Consider the following 23,426-nt stretch of genomic DNA (forward strand, 5'->3'; position numbering starts at 1 on the left):
TTTTTTCGTAACGGCACATATTAAACCATTTGAAATTTGGCGACACACAAAGAGAAAGATAAAAACTATTTACCTACTACACACTCCATAAATAGTTTATGACAAAAGTTTTAAATATACAGAATAAACTAATATTTGCTTCAATAATAATAATAATTAAAAGTTTATTACGGTATTAATTACAAGCTAAGATTTTTTTTTAATTGATATAATTTAGTAATATTAACATAATTATATGTTCGCAAAATTTGGAAAGCGGAACATAGCTTCAAAATCACTGATATAATGTTTCACTATTACAATATGTTATCAATTTCCTTTCCTTTGTTTGTAGAGTTACTCGAACTAAGAGTATTTTATACGTACCTACGGCTTCATCTGCTAGTCTTAATGGTCCAGTGAATAGTCTATCTCGCTCTTACAACTTTATTTATTTATTTATTTAGTTATTTAGAATATTTATTTATTTATTTATTGGGAAACCAAACAGAGACATCCTTAATAAAAACACAGTCAAAAATAAAACAAATACAAACACACTGGATGCATCTACAACAGGTTACACTTATATATGATACAAAAAATAATACATGACAACAACACACATAAAAGTAATATTAAGTTAAGACATTAAGAGTTGCTTTATTTTATTCTTAAACAAAGCAGTAGTGGAGTGCGAAAAAGGGTCAATGTTTTTGATTGAATCTAAGGAAGAACACATCCTGTGAAGAGGCTCGCGGAACCCAATGTTGGTTCTGGGAGTCTGAAAATTAAAAGTTCTATGTAAGCGTAGAGACCTGGCAGGAACATTAAATGGTATGAGTTCAAGAAGATCTGAACAACTTATTTCATTTACGCATATTTTTCTCACTGTGACACAATCTATTAGATTACGCCTAGTACTCAGAGAAGGTAATTTATATCTTTTTAAAAGTTCCTTGTAATTAGCCCTACCACTATTCATCCGATAATTTAAAATGCGTAAAAATTTCTTTTGTACAGCCTCCAGTTGTGCGACATATATAGCGTAATGCGGATTCCAGATTGGACAGGCGTACTCCAACTGGGATTGCACGAGCGTCCTATAAAGGTGGATGTATGTGGTTTTGTCTTTGAAGGGTCTGGTGACTCGTGTTATGAAACCTAACATGCGGTAGGCTTTATTAATAATTAAGCCTATGTGCTTATCTAGGGTTAATTTGGAGTCAAAAAGGACACCAAGATCCCTTACAGACCGCACACGTTCGAGGGCATGGTATCCAAGGGTGAAGTTGGCGGTGATTGTGTTATGTGTTTTTCTTGTAAACACGATATGCTGACACTTACTATATTTCAAGAATAATTTGTTTATCTGGCAGTAGTCATCAAGCCTATCGAGATCCTCCTGGATAAGTTTCACGTCAGAAAGTGTAACTACCTTTCTGTATAACTTTAAATCGTCTGCGTAGAGCAAGTAATTGCAGTGTAAGAAACATTTGGATATGTCATTAATATATAAAGAAAAGAGCAACGGCCCAAGAATGGAGCCCTGGGGGACGCCGGATGTCACTACTATTTGAGAAGAAGTAAACCCATTTATAACCACCGATTGAACACGATTATGTAGGTATGCTGTAAACCATCTTAAAAGATTGCCCTTAATACCATTAAAAGACAGCTTTTGTAAAAGCATCATATGGTCAACTTTATCAAATGCCTTCTGAAAGTCTGTGTAGATTGTGTCTATCTGGTGGTTATTATCTAAACCGTTAAAAATATAATTACTGAAAACAAGGAGGTTTGAGAGAGTAGATTTACCAGCTGCGAATCCGTGCTGTTGGTCTATAATAACATGCCTTAGACTGGAATAAATGCGTTGGTGAACTAATCTTTCCAGAACTTTAGGGATTGCAGAGAGTATTGAAATCGGTCGGTAATTTTCGACATCGCTCCTTTCACCACCCTTAAAGATAGGCGTTATGTAAGATAATTTCCAGCAGTCAGGGAATGTGCCACTGGACATACACTTATTGAAAATAATCTGTAAGGGGGCACATAATGACCGATATGTACGCTTAAGAAAAACTGGTCTAATTTGATCTGGACCAGGACCTTTATTTGGATCAAGCAAAAATAATTCTTTGCTGATTTCATCTTTGTCGAAAAATAAATTATTCAGAAGGATCTGAGAGTTACTGGAAAGGCTCTCATCAACGGTGTACATAGTGCCTCCACCTAAGTCAGTTTGAGATTCAAATACTGACTGAAAATAGTTTGAAAACAGCTCAACTATTTGTTTAGGGTCGTCAGAAGAAATACTGCCATATTTTATTAGTTTAGGGTAACCTAAGTTAGTCTGTTTTAGCGTAGACGTGTACTTCCAAAAATATTTGATATTTGTTTTTAACGATAGTTCAATCCCTTGTATGTAACGATTATAGCAGAGTTTCATAAGACCCTTAATGCGCGCCCTTAATAATGAAAATTCTTGATAGTCGAGCAAGTTTTTGTAGGTCTTCCAACGACACCAAAGTTTCTTCTTACGATTAAGAGCTCTTATCAGCCCTCTGCTAAACCAAACTGGATGCTTACGGGATTTAGGTCTAGAGAATGGCACGCTAGCAGCAATAATTTCATTTATTTTTGAGTAAAAGATGGCAACAGCGTCTTTAGAATGGGACGAGGCTAGTAGTGTCACCCAATCTACACGATCAATAGCAGTATTTATTAAGTCATAATCTGCTTTAAAGAAATTTCTTTGATTGAAAATAATTGATGTCATGACAGTTGACCTATCAACAGTGCTAAGTATATCTAAAGGCGGATGATGAGGAACAGGATTAAGCAACGGATCATCAGAGCAATCAACACGCCCAGGAAGTGTTGTTAGGACTAGGTCTAAGAGCCGCGCATTGTTATTGTAGACTACATTAATTTGTTTTAAATTCATAAAAGATATAGTATGCAACAATAATTTTGATGACTCAGTATTTGCAGATTGTAGTAGGGTATCTGGAGAGGATGACCAGATGAGATGAGGTAAATTAAAGTCACCTGTAATTATGTAATTAGAAAATCGAGCACTAGCGTGTATGTCATGCAGTTTTTGAAAGAATTTTATGTATGCAGAGGTATGAGTTACGGGGGGAAAGTAACAAGCATTGAGGAGGAGACGAGCGTGAGATGGCAGGTGAATGTATATTTCCTCCAAATCCGGGGCCTCAAACTCAGTCAATCTGATAGATTTAATTCCTCTTTTCACCATGACCAAGACACCGCCGCCACTCTTTTTATGAGAGAGCTGGAGGTTTCTGTCCCGTCGAAATATATCATAACCGCCCGAGTGCAACTCTCCATCAAAGATAGAATCCACTAACCAAGTCTCTACCAAAACAATAATATCAAAGTTGCTAAGAAGAATACTATTTTTGAGTTTGTTTATTTTACTCTTTATGCCTCCACAGTTCTGATAGTAAATTGATAAGGCTTTAAGAGCCATTACCCATACTCAAAAATATGAAGGAAGAAAATGAAGATTATAAAAAAATCCAGTTTCGCACTCCGCACCGCAATAAAAGAACAAAAAAAAGAGCAAGATACCAACTAAACATATAGAACACTCGAACACAATAAAAAAAATATACAAAATGTAAATAGGGGAATATAGTCATATTAATTTGGCTAGATCATCACTGGATCGCACTTGGATGGCTTTAGCTTCATCAGTTTTTCTAACAAAAATACAACAGTTTTTTATCCAAACATACTTATACCCTCTTTCCCTTGCAAGTTGCCTGACCTTACTGAAGAGTATTTTGTTTTTCAAGGTAAGGTGTTCATTGACGTAGAATCGATTGTTGCCAGAGGCAGCCACAGATCCAACCAGCAATTTATCAACTGTTAGAGAGCCACGCACACGTGCAGCAGCGATAAAATCATCACGTTTTCTGCGAGTTGTCAACTGCAGTATAATATTTCTCGGGCGACCCGTAGGTACTCCTGGCTTAACGCGGTGAACAGTTTTTATGTCCGAGTCTTTTAATTCGACGTTTAAAATGTTGCTTAGTGTAAAAGAGAGTTGCATAAGGTTTTCACCTTTAATTTCGGGCACATTTTGAATCTCGACATTGCAGTTTCTAGAGGCTTGATCGAAGTTGTCGAGCCTGATGATATTACAAACATTGATGAAAATATTGATGTGTTTTACAAGAGTCTACCAAATTAACGTAACCTTGTTTTGTAGGCTCTTAATGTGGTTTAAGTTTTCATTTTGTTTGTTTATTACTATAATGCTTATGTTCTAATAATATGTGTATGTGTGTGTTAAATATGTGATGGCATATTTTTATTTGTTGGAGATACATTGTTTTAGAATGTATATATTGATAAATAATTTTTTATTATATCCAATTTAACGATATTATAAGAATAATACTCAATTTTTCCAGTCGTCTTCAAGTTTTCTGCTTAGCAACAAATCTTATTGTTATGTAGATAAAACATTTGTGGAATTTTCTTTCAGGCATCGAATTTATGTGCGAGTATTGTGAGCTGGTATTCACCACTAAGGAGAAATACGACAACCATTTGATGTTGGCGCATGAAGATGAAATTCATAATGTATGTATTCAAATCAAATCAAAATTAATTTATTCAGTTTAGATGCGTCTTGGGGCATCCTTATGAATGTCAACGTTTACAAAATTCTCGAAAGAGCAAAACTACGCCATCCAATCGCAAAACTACCAGGTCTTGTTCTCAGAAGAACGGGCAAGAAACTCAGCAAGTTTTACCCTCCCTCTACATTCAAATCAAATCAAATCGTTTATTTGCTAGAATACTCTTACAATTAGTTACATAAATTACAAAAATCCGCCACATATGAATAGGCATGCAAATGTCATCTTATATTTTATTTATTTATTTATTTACATAAATACATTTATTATCTTTTCAGACATGTATGTATTTCTGTTCATGTTCTTATTTTCTACCTTTGTTTATTCATTGGTTTTATTCATTATGACACACTTATAAATTATTACACATTACAATAATTCAAAGGAAATTTTTATTAGCCAAAATCTATTACGATTGGCTATATAGAAAACAGATTTAATCCTTATTTACGTATAATATCGTTATTTTTATTGATTGATGTTTGATTGATTGTTACTTCCATTTCTAATCAGAATTGTTTGTTTTTCTGCCTTTGTTACATTTCTCTTTACGTGCGGTGTGGTAGGTCTCCATGATGATCCAATCACCGTAGCTAATTACAGTAAAAGCCGCCCGCGCAAACCCAAATCTGACTAGGGTAATAGCTGAGTCAACAAGGCTCCAAGAGAAATAATAATTTGATAATCAAAATGCTGTTTTTTTTTAATGATTTTAATTGTAGGCTATAGGCGATGAAGAGTCGTCTATGGAAGTGGATGGAGACGACTATGAAGATGATGCCAGCATTAATGGTAAATATACAGTTTTACGGGATTTAAACGCGATTAATTACTTGCCAAGTTAAACAGGAAGCTTAATTCTAATTAATTGCATTTATCCAGCTGCTAAGTATTTTTAATTTTGATTTATATAATAAAAAAATGTAGTAGGCCCCAGTTAGTAGAATGTCTATCATCTCAAGTCTCCAGAGATGTCAAACCATTTTGTTTTTGAAAAATTGGACAACGCTCAAGACGAGATTGTGACTTGACATAGGAATTAGTATATGGACCACATTTTATATATATCTTTGCAAAAATAATATGTAATGTGTAATTTTTTGGCCTTTGCCAGTGGGCACACAGAATCAGTTATCATAGAAATAAAACAAAAGCTATAATATAAATTAAAAAAAAAAAATTTTCAGTGAAAGAGGATGGTGACAGTATGGTGATTGAAATAAAGAAAGCGGATGCTGACAGTTTAATGGTGAGACTAATTTTAACTACTTGTATAACCTTTTAGGTCTGGGCCTCAGATTTTCTATATCTGTTTCATAATCTTTGTCTGACATACGCCTTTTTGGGTCGAATTTTCATATTACGCGATTTCACTCCCTCGTATAACACAGTATTCTGCCGTATAACGCGGGGTTTATTTTTATTCTGTACTAAGACATTTATAATGACTTGTACGCGCATATTTTGTAGTTAAAAAAAACACAAAAGTTTTTCTTAATATTTGACTTAATCCCCTTTAGCATCTTATATATAAAATTCTCGTGTCGCGGTGTTTGTGGTTAAACTCCTTCGAAACGGCTTGACCGATTCTCATGAAATTTTGTGTGCATATTGGGTATGTCTGAGAATCGGACAACACCTATTCTTCATCCCCCTAAATGTTAAGGGTTGTCCACCCCTAAATTTTTTTATTTATTTTTTAGACAAAATTTTTCGTTTTTATTTCTTTACGAACCACCATACAAAAATACATGCAACCCTAAATATTCACCCCTCTACAATCATTCCTTATGTATTTTTTGTTAATTATAAACTTTAATTTTTTGGCACAAAAACATGGCAAAACAACGTTTGCCGGGTCAGCTAGTATCATATTGTCGGAAGAGAGCTAGCTGTTTTAGTGTATTTATTTAAGTACTTACGTCTCGGGTACATAAGCCGGATATAATGGAGAGACTTGGTCTACGGGTACCAAGTAGAAACCTGAGACTTACTTTTAAACTTTTGGATGTCGCATTCCAACTAGGTTAGCAAAGCGCCACTCACGCGAGCAATACAAATTATTAACGAAATTTCTATTGAGGTAGACCTATTTATTTGTACACTGGCTGAGTTCACAAGAGTTGCTTGCTATATTGTTAGTTATAAGATTTAGGCACATAAGTATAATTTTTTAATGTTTTTTATGTAGGATAATTGGTGTGGGAATTATTTTAGAATTAGTAGTAACTGTTAAGGTATAATAATGTAGTGGAATAAATAAATATTTAAATAAATATGCAGAATACAACGCACTTCCTATAAAGTGGAACGAATTTATCGTGTTTTAGGAGGGATTACTATATGAAGTATTTCATTGATTTGACATCGAAAATATGTTTGTTTTGAAATTATTAAAAATTCCAGATGTCCGAAGAACTTCAAGCTGATGAAGATGAGGTTAAACAGGACACTAATTCAGAAGGTGAGTGTTTTAACACAAGGGTAGGTAGCTTAATTTAAAATGATATTCTCAACATTACTTACAACAAGTTGTCAACAAGTTCAAAAACGTGAAAAATAGAGATAGTCCTAAAAATATGAGCGATGACTCATTCGCTTTAGAATCACCTCAAAAAATGTTTTTGAAGGATTTTGGTGTAGGTTAAAAATTGCAATTGTTATTAACAAAAAAAAAAAGGAAAAAAATGGTATTTTTGTTAATAACTCGAAAAATATTAACATTTAAGCAATTTAAAAATATCGTTAAAGAGGAGGAAATTTCCAATAAAAAAAATTCCCGGAATATCTATCTCCATTATTTATAATTTTAATTCGATGTTTAATCACCATTTTTCAAAAATTTATTCAATTGTTTACTAACAATTTTTTTCCCAATCTCCATTGGCATAAACAATGGGATACTTATAATGAAGACGAGTTGAGATCCCAAATCTTATAAACCACTGAAGGGATTTTAATGAAACTTGAATCCCTTAATCATCATTCCAACCAACCCCTGGGTAAAACACTGCCTTGGAGCTGGCACTCCAACTCTCTTCCAAGTGTTACATGCATTGTGAGACACACCCTAAAACACAAGAACTACCGTATCCTATGTGCTTATTAATATGTTTTCTTCATTATCATCTCATCTAGTAATAAGTCCAATCCTAAACCTATGTTTTTTGCTTGGTTTAACCGTTTCGAGTTTGTTGTGTCTACCCGCATTTTTGTTACTGTATTTGTTTTGTGAATTTTTGTATAGGTACCTTCTGTGCGTTCTAGTAATAATTATTTAGTCTGTATTTTTTTCTCAGTAAGCGAATTTTTGGATTCATATGAGAAATAAAGTTGTTCTAACCGTTTTCAGCTAGCGAAACCGAGTTACCAGAACCGGAGTCTGTTCAAATCGAGGCCACGATAGAGAAGATCACCGCGAAGCCTTCAGAAGTGATTATCCAAAGTTCGCCTCTAGCGGAATTAACTCGTGTTAAACCAAATGCGGGAAGTGATAGTCAGGTAGCAGTCTTTTTTTATTTATTGCATCAGGGGCCGTTCATAAACTACGTTCGCATACAAGGGGGGGGGGGAGTGTGACAAGATGTGACAAGGGGGGGGGGTATAGGGCAGCGTGACGTTCGCCGTTTATTACATGTCATGAGCGCTCACAACGGGTTTCTTTGTTTTTCCAATACTTGAGAGAGTAACGTTTCCACGTACCCTGCGCTCTCGATTCAGTAACAAATGAAAATACTATTTCTCTAGAATTTATCATACTCAGTAGGGGGGGGGGTCTTAGTTTTTGTGACGAAATATTTCTAGGGGGGGTGTGAAAGTGTGACACAGCGTGACAATGGGGGGTGGGAGGGGGTCAAAAAAAGCTGATTTCAGTGTGACGTATTGTATGAACGGCCCCTCAGGACAAATCTTTGTTTTTAATTTATTTTAATATTTATTACTAAATCATTTCAATCGTTGTGTAAAATAAGGTGGCGGAGAGTTTATTGTCAGTTCTTCTCTTCCGTTCTACGCCCTTGATTTGAGAACTGGCATTTAAATTGTCAATGTATATTTCTTTTTTGACGATCATAAGTGTACACTGTTACCTATATGAATAAATGATTTTTGTTTTGCTTGATATTTTAGATTGGATTGACATTAAAATTCAAGTAAAGTTTTTTCCTATACTCTCGCTTTTCATAAAAATTCTGACATTTCATAAATTTTGCTACTATAAAAGTTCTCCACCGAAAAAGACCCATTTGAGGGCAATAAAAAGTAAAATGGTTTTTATTGTTTTACCTACAAAAAGGCAAATCTAAATATTTACTTACTCAAGTGTCCTAATACAAAAATAACAAATTTATTCTTTAGCTGGCATAAATTCCTATTAATTCTAGGTCTAAACCTTAAAAAAAATGTACCTTTACTAGTTCGTTTTTTACTTCTTTATTTGTGATGAAAAGGACTTAATCAAATCCTAAGGCTAGGGAATCAAGTAAACATGTCGATCTCCTATGAAATGTAATTCCACTTAATAATTACAGTGCATTTCTCTTATACACTATTTATATTTTATAGGTATGTTATTTCAAACTGACACCCTGCTAACAAATAAAAAGTATATATAGACTTAACTGAAATTAAAAAATGTCATGTCAGAAAATGACAGCTGTCAGAATCCTACGGAGTTTAACTTTAGAGTGGAATTTGTGTAATAAATTATTTTTTATTAAATTTCAGATTATTGTTGCTCGCCACGTTGAGGAGAAACGAAAAGTTGAAGTATCGGAAACAGGTGAAGATTGTTCAAATTATTAATTCGTATACGTATACGTAAATATTTCTAGTAAAGTGCGTACAAATTCTTAAAACGCACCTGCGAGCTTTCTGGCAATGGGAGTCTATGGGTGGTGTCACTTAAAAAGAAAGAGTGGCGGAGAGTTTATTGCCAGTTCTTCTCTTCCGTGCATTGTGTTAGCTAAATTAATAAATAATTTTGCCTTTGACCTTGGTGAGGATTCTGTCCGTTTAGGTATATAAAAAAATAGTTTAATTATTTTATCTCTTCGTGTTTATAGTAATTATTTTTACATCAAGGATCTGTACTACTTCTTTTGAGCGTAGGACCAGGATAACGTACCGCGCAATTTGTAGGACAATATGTCTATTAAATTACATGAATATTAACTAAGTAAAAAAAAAATCAGCTGGGTAGTAATCATTTATGATCACTCTTTGATCAAACCATAGATTTTGTAGGACAAATATTTTTTCGAAAAATTTAGATAATTGTCTTGAGATTTAACAAAAAAAAATTCATTTAGTAATAAATATTTGAGAATCATCAAATCAACATATTTTATCCTTGCTGCCTCTGTTAGCTACCACAATCGAGAGTTTCGTATAGGAAATTATTGGGCGTCTCATCAAAATAAAACTACTCACGGAAAATTAGCTTCCAAAATAGCTACCAAAATATATAAGTGTTACCAACTGCAGCTGCAAAGGTCTTTTTAACACTAGAAAGAGTTAAAAGTTACTTGCGCTCCACACTCCGCCAGCAATAACTTATAGTGCTCTCGCTAATGTAAATAGAATTTGATTTTTTAGAAACTATTGAATTAAAAAAAAAGGGTGCATCCCGATAAATATATATTGACTATGTTCATTAACAGTCATAGTGTTCTATAATGTTTTCATACTATATTCATATGTCCGAGAATGGTAATGAAATGAATACGTACGTTTAGTTAATTTAAAACGTTCGTAAGAATCATAACCATGTAGGTCAAGAGTCGAGAGTTAGATTTAAGAATGTCTTTATTGTTGACTTAAATCGATGGAGCCGGCTGCACGCACGAAAAAATATGACTCATGCGGCGTTACCTCGCTCTGAGGCGTTCCATTTAAAGCTTCAAGTGCAAGCGGATATATGCGTACAAATAAATGTAACTTGATCAATTCAATTGTGATTTCCATTTACCATATCCAGACAAAATATCTATCAAACAAATAAAATTAAAATTTTCTTTTGATAAATACAACCATTCTATCAGTGTTTTCCTATGACGTTGCCACGTTCAACTATTGTCAGTAAACCGACTTTACAGACAACCGATTTTTTACGATTAATTACGATTTACAGAACCGGTGAAGAAAGTAAAGGCGAAAGCGGAGTCTACGAACAGCGCCGGGTTCACAGATAAATCCTTACGGCTGTTGGAGAAGGAGCTGCAAGATCTGAAAAGGGTATAATTTTTTATTATTCATACAAACAGTAATAGGGAAGCAAATACTATATCCGTTCCTTTCACACTACACTAACATCATATGTTGATCTCTTTCGCGCTAATTATAATTTTTAAAAAGAAAGCAAATACTACATCTATCCCTTTCACACTACACTAACATCATATGTTGATCTCTTTCGCGCTAATTATAATTTTTAAAAAGAAAGCAAATACTACATCTATCCCTTTCACACTACACTTACATCGGTCTCTTTTGCGCTAATTGTAATTTTAATTTCAATAGAAATATTCTTGTGTATATTTTTGAGGTTGAATATTTTACCAAGAATCTGTTTTTACTTACTTAACCGAAGGTTTGACTTGTAATTTACTACTTTATTATATGTTACTATAAATGTTTGGACATTGTTGGCCTAGTGGCTTCAGCGTGCGACTCTCATCTCTGTGGTCCTAAGTTTGATCCTCGGCTGTGCACCAATAGACTTTTTATGTGCGCATTTAATATTCGCTCAAACGGTGTAGGAAGACATCATAATTCGGACCTCAGACCCAAAAAGTCGACGGCATGTGTCAGGCACAGGAGGCTGATCACCAGATTAACGAATGATCATGATCAAAGATTCTGTTTTGTGATTTAAAAAGGTATACTTTAATATATTGATTAATATATAAAACATTATTCTATTCCAGACCAACCCACGGCCGGATATTGGAAAATCGACCCCCAAAATTCAGGAGCTTCCCAAAATTCGACGTACACAAGTTATAACATCTACTCCTAAATTAAAGTAAGTAGAAGATAGAAAGAAAGTCTGCATAGAGGTGCATCTTCTAGAATGTTTAGAAGAGTTGTATGGTAAGTAAGAGATAGAAAAACAGACTGCATCTTCTAGAATGTTTAGAAGAGTTGTTTGGTAAGTAAGAGATAGAAAAACAGACTGCATCTTCTAGAATGTTTAGAAGAGTTGTTTGGTAAGTAAGAGATAGAAAAACAGACTGCATCTTCTAGAATGTTTAGAAGAGTTGTTTGGTAAGTAAGAGATAGAAAAACAGACTGCATCTTCTAGAATGTTTAGAAGAGTTGTTTGGTAAGTAAGAGATAGAAAACAGACTGCATCTTCTAGAATGTTTAGAAGAGTTGTTTGGTAAGTAAGAGATAGAAAAACAGACTGCATCTTCTAGAATGTTTAGAAGAGTTGTTTGGTAAGTAAGAGATAGAAAAACAGACTGCATCTTCTAGAATGTTTAGAAGAGTTGTTTGGTAAGTAAGAGATAGAAAAACAGACTGCATCTTCTAGAATGTTTAGAAGAGTTGTTTGGTAAGTAAGAGATAGAAAAACAGACTGCATCTTCTAGAATGTTTAGAAGAGTTGTTTGGTAAGTAAGAGATAGAAAAACAGACTGCATCTTCTAGAATGTTTAGAAGAGTTGTTTGGTAAGTAAGAGATAGAAAAACAGACTGCATCTTCTAGAATGTTTAGAAGAGTTGTTTGGTAAGTAAGAGATAGAAAAACAGACTGCATCTTCTAGAATGTTTAGAAGAGTTGTTTGGTAAGTAAGAGATAGAAAAACAGACTGCATCTTCTAGAATGTTTAGAAGAGTTGTTTGGTAAGTAAGAGATAGAAAAACAGACTGCATCTTCTAGAATGTTTAGAAGAGTTGTTTGGAATTTTATCTGCAGCTGAGTTTCATCATCGGCATTTTTCAAGGCAGTTTTTTAACACCACTTTGTGGAACCAGCTGCCTACTGAAGTATTTCCGAATCAATTCGACTTAGGGTCCTTCAAGAGAAGAGTGTACCAATTATTAAAAGGCCGGCAACGCAGTCGCGAGCACATTGGCATGAGTGGCCCTTGGGCGACGGTATCACTTAAAATCAGCTGAGCCTCCTGCCCGTGGTCTATAAAAAAATTGGTCCTTCAAAAGAAGATCGTACTAATTATTAAAAGGCCGGCAACGCACTCGAGCCCTTTGGCATTGAGTGTCCTTGGGCGACGGTGTCACTTAGCATCAGCTGAGCCTCCTGCCCGTGGTCTATAAAAAAATTGGTCCTTCAAAAGAAGATCGTACCGTAATAGGCCGGCAACGCACTCATGAGACCTGTGGCATTGAGGGCGACGGTATCCCTAAACATCAAGTGATCCTCTTGCCCGTTTGCCCCCTGAAAAATTGAAAATCTTAGTGTTTAACATATTTATATGTTCGTTGAGTGAATTTACAGTACAGTGTATATTATATGTTGAATACTATATACTCATTAGTTATTTTTTTAATTTCTCTCAACATAATCGTTTTGCCATATATAGTAAAGATAATGTATATATTTCTGTAATAAATTAGTAAATATGTTTCATATATTTATATACAATATATAAATTAAAATATCCGTTAAAGATTATATATTTTTCATTTGTTACAGGCTAAATGAAGAAAGGAAATCATTTTTAGTTAAATCGCCAGCGGTCGAGAGGAAAACGTTTGAAAAACGTCTCACAAAAGAGAATAAAGAGCCGCCGAAAGAAGATAAGAAGGAAAAGGACGAAGAGAAAAGAGAGGTGGAGAAGAAGGATAAAGAAGTAAAAGAAATACCAAAGGTAAATTTTTGATAAACAGTGATTCATCTTATACATTCTTATGTATAATATTTCCTGTACTAGGATATTATACAAAGTATGAAAGTTCCGTCTGCAGCGCCATCTGCCGAGATTTTTCTTTTTCTTTGATATTAATTCAATCCACCACTTTACCATGATAATGCGTTCTGTCCCGCTCTAACGAGAATTCGTTGCACCTATATTACGTCATCGTCTGTTAGGTTTTTATTTTCGTTACGGAATTTCTTGATTCGGTTGCCGCTCAAAGCCCGCGATAAAATCTAGCTTAGCTTAACAAGATTAAAGAAATTTAATTAAAGGTAATTAAAAATGGTTTCCGATGAAAGCAGATTTATTAAATTTGGTTTTTCTCAAGTAATATAAATTAATTCTGAACAAAATAATTTTGAAAAAATAAACGACAGTTATATTCTAATATTCAACACAATTCTTTTTCTATTCTATAATATAATATAAATATAAAAAAACATATGTGCAATTCACACATGGTAGAAGTGAAACCTTTAAAAGCAAAGTTTTTATAATTAATCTAATATAGATTAATCATTTTCCAATATCTAAATGTGTGTGTTCTATAAAAACAGTATATTTTAATGATACATTTTAATTTATAAGTTTAATCTAAATTTTTAATTTGGCAAAAACTAAAACATCGAAAGTTTGAAATTCGATCAAATGAAAAAGCGACAGTAAAGAGAGGCTGTATAATGCCTCCTATCTCATTTTCTCCCACGTTAAATCTTATGAATTGATGTTTCTGTCTCTCTTTACCGCTGCATCCGGTTTGAAATCACGACGATTCTAAAGAAGTTTATCTATCTCATTTTCTCCCACGTTAAATCATATGAATTAATGTTTCTGTCTCTTTTTACTGTCGCTTTTCCGTTGCATCCGGTTTGAAATCACAACGATTCTAAAGAAGTTTCACTTCAATAATAATTCTTTTACTTTTTCACAATTTCACAATAATTTATTTAATTAAATATCATGTGTCAGGTTGAGTCTTCTTGAACCAATTCGACTTGGGGTTTAAGAAACGAGAATCTGTTATTAAAAAAAAAACACATTAAACGCTTTACAGAGTCAAGTGAAGAACGGAAGCGATAAAAGCGATGAAGTGCGTCGCTCCAGTCGACCATCCCGTGTGAAGGACTACGCCAAGATGGTGGGAGACCACATGAAGGGAAATTCGGAGGAGGACAGCGATACGGAAGAGGATGATGAAGAGTATATTGAGGGTACTTTGCCGGAGGTAGGTTACACAATATATTTTTGAAGTGAAACTTCTTTAATGAGGGTAATTTTTTTACGGATTTAAAACGGAAACGTCACGAAGATGTGCAGCGTTTTTGTAAAGAAAAGGGAGAGAGTGAGAAGAAATATAAGATATTGGTTAATGTATTCGTTTAGTAGTGACATAGTAGAAGTTTAGATGGCAATTCTGTCGCATAACGACTTTTGCAGTAAACGCAGATTTTTTATTTATATTATCACTAGTGACCCGCCCCAGCTTCGCACGGGTGCAATGCTTATGAAAAGCAGGTTTTATTATGTATTGTTATTTCCGTCGCTGGAAAGCTTCGATAATATACGCGACATATACTATCACGGAGTTGTCTGTAGACCTTTTAAATGTGTACAATACTTAGTACATTATTTTGATAAAACTCGTAGGGTTCAGCCTGCGTTTGCAATGTAAGCGGAAAAAATTGAATTATTTACGACATCACATTAGAAACCTCAAAAATAACAGTACTTCTCCACTGTTTAATGGATGTTATTATACATATAAACCTTCCTCTTGAATCACTCTATCTATTTAAAAAAACTGCATCAAAATCCGTTGCGTAGTTTTAAAGATTTAAGCATACAAAGGGACATAGCGACAGAGAAAGCGACTTTGTTTTATAATATGTTGTGAAGTGAAGCTTTATACATTGTGTAAATAGTGTGAATATAGATATACAAATACATGGAGTGATTATATACTGCTACATGATTATCTATTGGGGCTTTTACCTTAGTAATAATTAATTTACAAAGAAATTTCACTTTCACGTGTACGTTGTACGCACGTACTTTTTTGGTATGTTGTTCGTGGCAATTCTTTGTTAATATATTACATTTTGTAATTTTTGTGAAAGCTTATGGCTACCAACAAATATATATTATATAAGTATGTATAGGATTTGGAATTAATTAAAAATACTACATAATTGTATTTATTACAGATGAAAATAAAGCGCCGTACTAGTTTTAAGGCAAAGCCTCAGTCGGGGTCATTGCCCTCGCCTAGTGTTACGCCGACCCCGAGGAAGAGAGGCAGACCGCGTAAGGACGCGAGCAAAGAAGTGTAAGCATTATTTAATAACACACACACACACACAACTGCATTTAATAACACACACACACAACTGCCTGTCTTAAGGTCCTTTAAGATGCGTACCAAATTTTAAAAGGCCGGCAACGCACTTGCCCCCAGTGGCGGTCCAGGGTCGGTGGTGCCATTTAACATCCAGTCTGTTTCCCGCAATATAAAAGAAAATGAATAGGTGGTGCGGCTTTTTTAGGTCTGAGCCTCAGATTTCTGTCACACGCTGTCGACTTTTTGGGTCTAAGGCAAAAGGAGCGTTCAAGTATTACGTAACGAATTTTATGATACATTCGCTCAAAAAGTTCAACTGTATACGTATACGTACGTATACGTAGCGTTCGGGATGTGGGCTTTTACACACTCGTGCTTTTTTTTTGGCGCTAGGCGAACACTGATCTATTATAAAACTGATAATTAACTATAAATATGTAGAAGAGTAAGGATTTTTAGAAAATAGATTTGCGCATTTTACGCATATGAAATTCACATAATAGGATATGTGTCAGACACATGTGACTGATCACCTTCTGGCCTATTATGATCATGATACAGGCAGATACAGAAATCGGAGACCAAAAACAATTTATCGTAATAGTCTATGCCCTATTTTGTTTGTTTCACTAATTAACCTGGTCAATGTAAAAATGTTTCTTTCAGACCAGAGAAGATGAGAAAAGAAGACACTGCAAGTAACGATTTGAAAGAGATTGAAGAGAAAATTAACAATGGAAAGAAAGACAAATCCTCTACTCCAACGGTAAAATATTTTCATTTCTTGAAGTAATATATTTTTATTTTTTGTTAATTGTAATTTTTATGGAAAAATAAGATTTATTACTAACTTAATTAGCTAATATCTTTACATAAAAAATATATATATGCAACGGGCGGCCTTATCGATAACAAGCGAACTCTTCTAGGCAACCCTAGTTTGGAAAAAATATGATGGGTAAAGTATAAGAAGTGCATATCCAAATCTTATAAACATATAGAATCTTAATATAAAATAATACCAAAAAAAATATGGATTAATAAATGTTTGACAGCTCCAATGGTGACTTCTGATGTGAACTTGGATTTTTTTTACAGACACCTGTGAAAGAGTCTCCGACAATAGAGCAAAAGTCACCATCGAATGACGTCATACTATCACCAACCGGACAGACACTGAAGAAGGTAATAATAATAATAAAAAGTCTTTATTCATTTTAAGTACATTTTCTTTAAGTGTAAGATTTGGAAACCCTTTTAAGTAAAAAATACCTGTGAACCCAGCTCTTTCATAAACAAACTTAATTCTTTAAAATAATATGTAATAAATTTAACCTTATTTTATTTTTCTTTTTTAACCGTTATCAACACGCCTGAGTGCATGAGTAAGTGTGTGTATGTAAATGTGTGAGTGTGTAAATGTGTGAGTGAATGCAATATCAAGGACTGCTGTTTTTGTCTTAATCTCAATACAAAGATTTAATTGTTTTTCCAGGTACCAATAAAGGCTTTGCCGCCAGGAGTCAAACCTATGCCTCTACCCATGAATGCGAGACGTAAGTAATTACTAAACAAAATTGATTCTGTCTATACTGTTACTTAAGTATTGAGATTTTTTTTTAATTTTCATTTTAATCTAACCGAACTTAACATAAGTTGATTCTCAACTAATTTACTTAAAATTATTATTTATATAAATTTTCCAATAACACAATTCTTGTGTATTCGTTCCGAAGTAAAACACGAGATATATGTAGTAATATATATCAGATATTAATAATTTAACTAACTAAATGTATTTTTTTATAAATTGTGTTTTTTGGAAAATATATTACACGAATAAAATGACGTTTTCTAGAAATGATTCCTAGCTAAATCGATTTATCGCTTTCATGAAAATCATTGGAGCCGATTCCGAGATTCCAATAGATGCCTCTGACTAAAATTAAATGTTTTTTTAAGAGTATTTCTGTTTTTTTTACCAAATCTTAGTCGCAATCATAACTTTTCCTTTTTATAAATCCATCAAGCCGTTTAGTCTAAATAAAAATCAAAGCTACCGTTTTTAATATTCGTACTTATAAAAAAAATGTTTTTAACCACTGGTCATTAACCAAAGGTCCCAAAGGTCATTGTACGAAATTCTTCGTGCTCCGCGTCCGTACTATACATTAAACTATTTATTCGTGGACACTGACTAGCATTGATTTTGATTTGATAGAGAAAGAGAGAGATTTAAGTCTGCGGCGAAGCGGATTTTTATACACCCGAAACGTAGTAGACGTTCAATGACGTCAGATGCACGTATACGTGCACGTACGCTAGCGCTCGATAACGCTGTCTCATTTGTACCAACTATCAACTACTGCCGGCATATATTTAATTTGTTTGTTTTCAGCGCAACGTGAGTTATGTGAAATGCAAATAGGCAAGAAATTTGTGAAGGTACAGAAAATTGTGATGACCAAGTCGGATGTTGAAGCGATGGCCAAGCAGGGATTACTCGAAATGAAGGTATGTTATGAAGTTATCGTTAATATATTATTATTAGAACATTGTTTAATAAAGACTTAAAAAAAGATATTTAGGAAAAATTTTCTTTCGGCGTTGGACAAAAAATTACCGTCACATTATTCGGTTACGCGTCACATTTTTGGTTATGCGTCACAAGTTTCGGTTACGCGCCATCTTTTTCTTGTCCCTACCACGATTGATTCCAAGAGATTCGAAGCCATTTATAACAAAAATATATAATAACGATAACAATGATAGTAATAATTCTATTACAAATAATAAAATTCTCATTATGTAAAAATTTGTTAATAAATTTAGAGAAAATATATTTCAGAATTTATATTTAGTTATTTATTTAATTAAGTAATTCTCAAATTTAACAAATTTCTGTAAATACATGCTCTAAACATGGTTTGACAAAAATAACAAATACATCTTTATCGTATAATTTATTAATTTCAAATTTATGGCATTAAAAATACATGTCTGAATGAACCTAGTAGACTAAATCTGGGACGGCTGATGGCGACGTGTATGTTGTTAATAAGTTTCTCATGTAAATAAATTACATTTTTGTAATATATATTACTAGTGACCCGCCCCAGCTTCGCACGGGTGCAATGCTGATGAAAAGCAGGTTTTTATTATGTATTGTCATTTCCGTCGCTGGAAAGCTCCGATAATATACCTACCCGACCTTTTCAATGTGTACAATACTTAGTACATTATTTTGATAAAACTGGTAGGGTTCAGCCTGACATCACATTAGAAACCTCAAAAATAACAGTACTTCTCCACTATTTAATGGATGTTATTATACATATAAACCTTCCTCTTGAATCACTCTATCTATTAAAAAAACCGCATCAAAATCCGTTGCGTAGTTTCAAAGATTTAAGCATACAAAGGGACATAGGGACAGAGAAAGCGACTTTGTTTTATACTATGTAGTGATCACATTGGTTTTCATTGCAGGACGGCAATATGGTACTGAAGCCAGGCATTAAGCTGCCAGCGAACACACTTAACAAAGGTAAAATCATTTAAACATATAACAAACGTAGTAGGTTTGATTTTATGAATTAGGAATTAAATACTGATATGTGTATGTATTATTTAAATGAAATTTCGACCTAGATATTGAATTCTTTAAATTAGCAATAGTATAAACATAATAAAGGCGAGCGTTTGTGGCTGAAAACCAGTTCAGCATCATCCCTCACTTCTGAGAGGCTGTTAGAGTATTACGTAAGCTATTTACTGCAATTTATCTCCACACACACACACACACACACACACCCTCTCACACACACACCAACCCCCCTCTTGTCAGCTAAGGTAAGCAAAGCCCTCAAAAGTATACTTAACAGTATTAATTCTTTGTAGCAATCCTCGAAAATGCATTTCGTATTCAAGCATAGACAATGTGTGGGTGATATGTGTTACAAAAGTCAATAACGACTTTTAACGTCATCACCAAATAAGAAAATCAAAGACAACAGAATAGTGCTTACGTAATACTTGAATGGCCCCATAACTAGAATTAATAATAAATAATTTGTTACAGAAATTAAAGAAACACCAAAAAGAGATAAAGCAGCTCCGACTAGGTGCGAAATTGGAGAGTGATTAATACTGTAGTGCTACAAGCATATCCGACCCTGTGGGTTCATAATGCTAGAGATCGGTGACAGTGTAACATACAGTTTTCTTGGGTTGACATTGACAGGTGCTACTTGACACTTGTATAAGAACTATTCAATTTTGACATTAGTCTAACTGTGAAACTTTAGGAGAATATTTAACAAATTGTCAGTCACAAATGACATATGAAGTTGGCGCAGTGTCACCCATCTCTAGCTGGTAATTTAGAATTAAATATATTTAAATTATGTTTGATATAGAATTTAGTTAAGATTTGTGTTTTGTGTGGTCATTAATTTGTAGGTACGTTATTTTGTTAGCGGCCATTACACATTTGAATTACCGAAACATGTTTAAATCAAGATTAAAAATCCAGTACTTTTCGTAACATGTATAAAATACTGTAAAAAAATCCATTCCGGTATAAGTGTATTAAATTTTAAGTAATGAACTAGTATAAACCTAAGATATAAAATTAATATCAAATCATATATCATTATGGCCATGACATAAATGAACTGTCACAAATAATTAATTTAAAAAAAAAGATTTCCGGGCATAAAATTTCTTTCAATCAAACAGTTCTTTTCTTACTCACTATTTTCCTTATTATTATACTATTGAATATGTCTTTTCATAGAAATAAAAGATTTAGGCCGACTACTTTGAATTGCCTAAATATTCACCGTTGTCATGACTACCATGTTGTATGTAATGGTTACTATGGTAACTGACAATACTAAGATATGGAAAGAATTAATCTGTAAAATCCAATAAAAGAAACCTTTGTTTTGTACAAGTATTGCAATGAAGTACATTTTTTCTAATTAGGCTTTATTTTTACTGTTTAGAAAATATGAGTGTTTATCTGTACAGAATTGTATGCTATAATAAATATTATGTATAATTTGTTTTTATTTACCCAATACACAAACTAGTTATAAAGAACCTCATAAAAAACATCTCAATTCCCTTAATTTAGTTCGAATGGGACTTTATCTAAAACACACACGTATATGTATATATATATATATATATATAAATGATAAGGCGCAGAATAGTTGCAATGCAGTCTTTCCCGTTTAGATTTTTTTTATGTTCTATGACTATATTCATATCAATATAAGACTACAATGTTGCCTCGTATTAATACATACGTATGTATTATTACGGAAAATAAGAGAAACATTTTGTGATTAAAATTAAAAAAAATAACCTAGTGGATAATATTAAAGCGCGTCTAGATTCCGCTACTTGTCCCTAGATGGCATTAGACAATTGACAACACTTTTCATTTAATCGGAATGTGATAGATGTCGTTGTTGAAGCGTCAATGTGACGGAACAAGTGAAACGTCACAATTATTTCCCGCTAAAAGTTACCACTTCGCGCCTCGTTCAAAATTGTACATTCAAAGTTCCATCGGCGTGAAAAACGCGCGACACTTGCAGATAATAAATATTATTTGTATTTTATATATAAAATAACAATATTAGTTATTTAATTATCGACTCTTTGTGAAGTGTAAGTTTCGTCGTTCTTTACAAAACAGGAATCTACAGCGCGTAAGTATTTTATTTATTTAAAATTAGTACTAGGGAAATAAATATTCATTTTTGTCTGAAATTATTTTAGTGCATTAAAATTTGAAAGAAATTAATTTTTAAGCTTCTTAAAAACGCGTATTACTTCAAAAATTTATAGGTAAATACTCCTAATTAATTATTATAATTTCGTTAATACTATTATTTTATTTTTGGTTCTAGCTTCTTGTATTATCTTTTTATTAAATAAATAAAAATTGGGTTAAACAAATACTCTTAAGCCTAGTATTTACAGCTGATAGATAAGATATATATTACACGTTTACTACACAAACAACACTCGAAAATTTTCTAGGCAAAATTGTATTTTTATTATCTATGGGCATTTACTACAACTTTATAGACTGTAAATGCTTAATTTTGACAGTTATCGTTTATATAATGATTATTATAAATTTATTTCAACTTTATACGATTTTAGACATATCTTTTTATACACTTATTTCTTTTAAGTATTTTAGAATTGGAACTCAAAAACTTTTTTTGACATTAAAAATTGGCGCATTTTAAACATTGTTTTTAACTTATTTATTATTAGCGTCTTTTTATATTTTTGCGAATATGAATTCGTTAGCGGTTCCTCTGTCGGGGAATTAAATAATGGAAGATTATTTACGATTTATTATCACTTGTAAATCAAAAGATATATAATGTAATGCTAATTAACTTATGAAATAAAAAAACTATGCTTTAGAGTGAACGATCACGTAGCTCAAAACTAAAGCTAAGAAAACGGGAATGAAAATGTATTCTTTGTCTTGCCTTGACTTGAAACAAGAAAACATAGTTTCAGCCGTGACCTCGCGTGAAAATTCCTGGGAAAACAAACATTTTTCCGGCATAAAACTATTCCACATAGCGAACCTATATCGTTACAAAAGCTTGTCATATATAGGTGAGATGTGTTTTGTGTGTGTGGCCTATATCTCGATAAGACAAATATTAAATTATAGTAGTTGGTAGAGATTAGCGCGATTTTGAATAAAAGAAAGTGCTGTTACATCAAGTTATGCACGGTCACAAATCAATAAAAATTATGAGGCATCATTGCACTGATGAAGAGGTATTCTTTAGTGTAAGTCAATCAAATGTAAATGTCAAAACTAAAGCCTATTTTGAGGCTAAAGACATATCTAATTATAAAATATGCAGCGAAATATTGTGTATTATCGATGTGCCAGTCTCTAAGCCTCTCACTCTTTCTCTTAAAATAAAATACGTTTATTATGGAACATATGATAGAGATATATCACTTATTCCACGTCATTAAATTAGATCCTGTTGGCATCCCTACTCATCGGCAAAGAAGACAGGGTGTAGGCCGAAAAAGCTGACATAAAAAACTCTCGGTACTCTTTTAAAAAAGAAAATCATCAAACAATACTTATTTTACAACAAATATAGCAAATTAATTAGAAGTAGCCTGCCCAGCACTAGTTCCAGGCCCTTTTATTAACTAGATAATCGCTAACTTTATAGTAAGCCTTTTTACACAGCTTTTCTTTAATACACTTCTTAAATTTATTAAAAGACAGAGATAAAAAAGCCTCTGGGATTTTATTAAAGAAGAGTATCCCTTTCCAAAAAAAGATTACTAAGTTTAAATACTCTAGTACCTACGGGTAAATTGCAGCCTACGTTTGTTTCCAGTATTAAGTAAACTTATCACTATTTTGTATACATACATAATATTTTCATAAATATATTGCTAGGGAAAAGTATATTAATTTCCTTGAATTTATCTCTCAGAGATTCGCTATTTTATATTATAGATTGCACGAATAGCCTT

At 33.1% G+C, this 23,426-nt stretch overlaps 2 protein-coding genes across 3 annotated transcripts in view; both read left to right on the forward strand.

Moving 5' to 3' along the window:
- The window catches only part of LOC110995502 (RE1-silencing transcription factor), a 34,686-nt gene extending 13,746 nt beyond the window's left edge, over positions 1-20,940 (forward strand). For both annotated transcript variants that reach the window (XM_045633407.1, XM_045633408.1), the window contains 17 exons: positions 4,502-4,599; positions 5,381-5,450; positions 5,846-5,907; positions 7,065-7,122; positions 8,011-8,159; positions 9,384-9,438; positions 10,789-10,892; positions 11,585-11,682; positions 13,315-13,489; positions 14,592-14,762; positions 15,742-15,863; positions 16,542-16,641; positions 16,974-17,060; positions 17,371-17,431; positions 18,274-18,389; positions 19,365-19,422; positions 19,957-20,940. In XM_045633407.1, the coding sequence (XP_045489363.1) occupies positions 4,502-4,599; positions 5,381-5,450; positions 5,846-5,907; positions 7,065-7,122; positions 8,011-8,159; positions 9,384-9,438; positions 10,789-10,892; positions 11,585-11,682; positions 13,315-13,489; positions 14,592-14,762; positions 15,742-15,863; positions 16,542-16,641; positions 16,974-17,060; positions 17,371-17,431; positions 18,274-18,389; positions 19,365-19,422; positions 19,957-20,018 (1,646 nt within the window). In that variant the 3' untranslated portion in view covers positions 20,019-20,940. The remainder of the gene's footprint in view (positions 1-4,501; positions 4,600-5,380; positions 5,451-5,845; positions 5,908-7,064; positions 7,123-8,010; positions 8,160-9,383; positions 9,439-10,788; positions 10,893-11,584; positions 11,683-13,314; positions 13,490-14,591; positions 14,763-15,741; positions 15,864-16,541; positions 16,642-16,973; positions 17,061-17,370; positions 17,432-18,273; positions 18,390-19,364; positions 19,423-19,956) is intronic.
- Positions 20,941-21,436: 496 nt separating this feature from the next.
- LOC110995507 (aquaporin AQPAe.a) overlaps positions 21,437-23,426 on the forward strand; it is a 53,737-nt gene continuing 51,747 nt past the window's right edge. The window contains exon 1 of the mRNA XM_022262706.2: positions 21,437-21,598. The gene's annotated coding sequence lies outside the window, so the exon portion shown is untranslated. The remainder of the gene's footprint in view (positions 21,599-23,426) is intronic.

Source organism: Pieris rapae, chromosome 23 (assembly GCF_905147795.1).
Source record: "Pieris rapae chromosome 23, ilPieRapa1.1, whole genome shotgun sequence".
Taxonomy (NCBI): domain Eukaryota; kingdom Metazoa; phylum Arthropoda; class Insecta; order Lepidoptera; family Pieridae; genus Pieris; species Pieris rapae.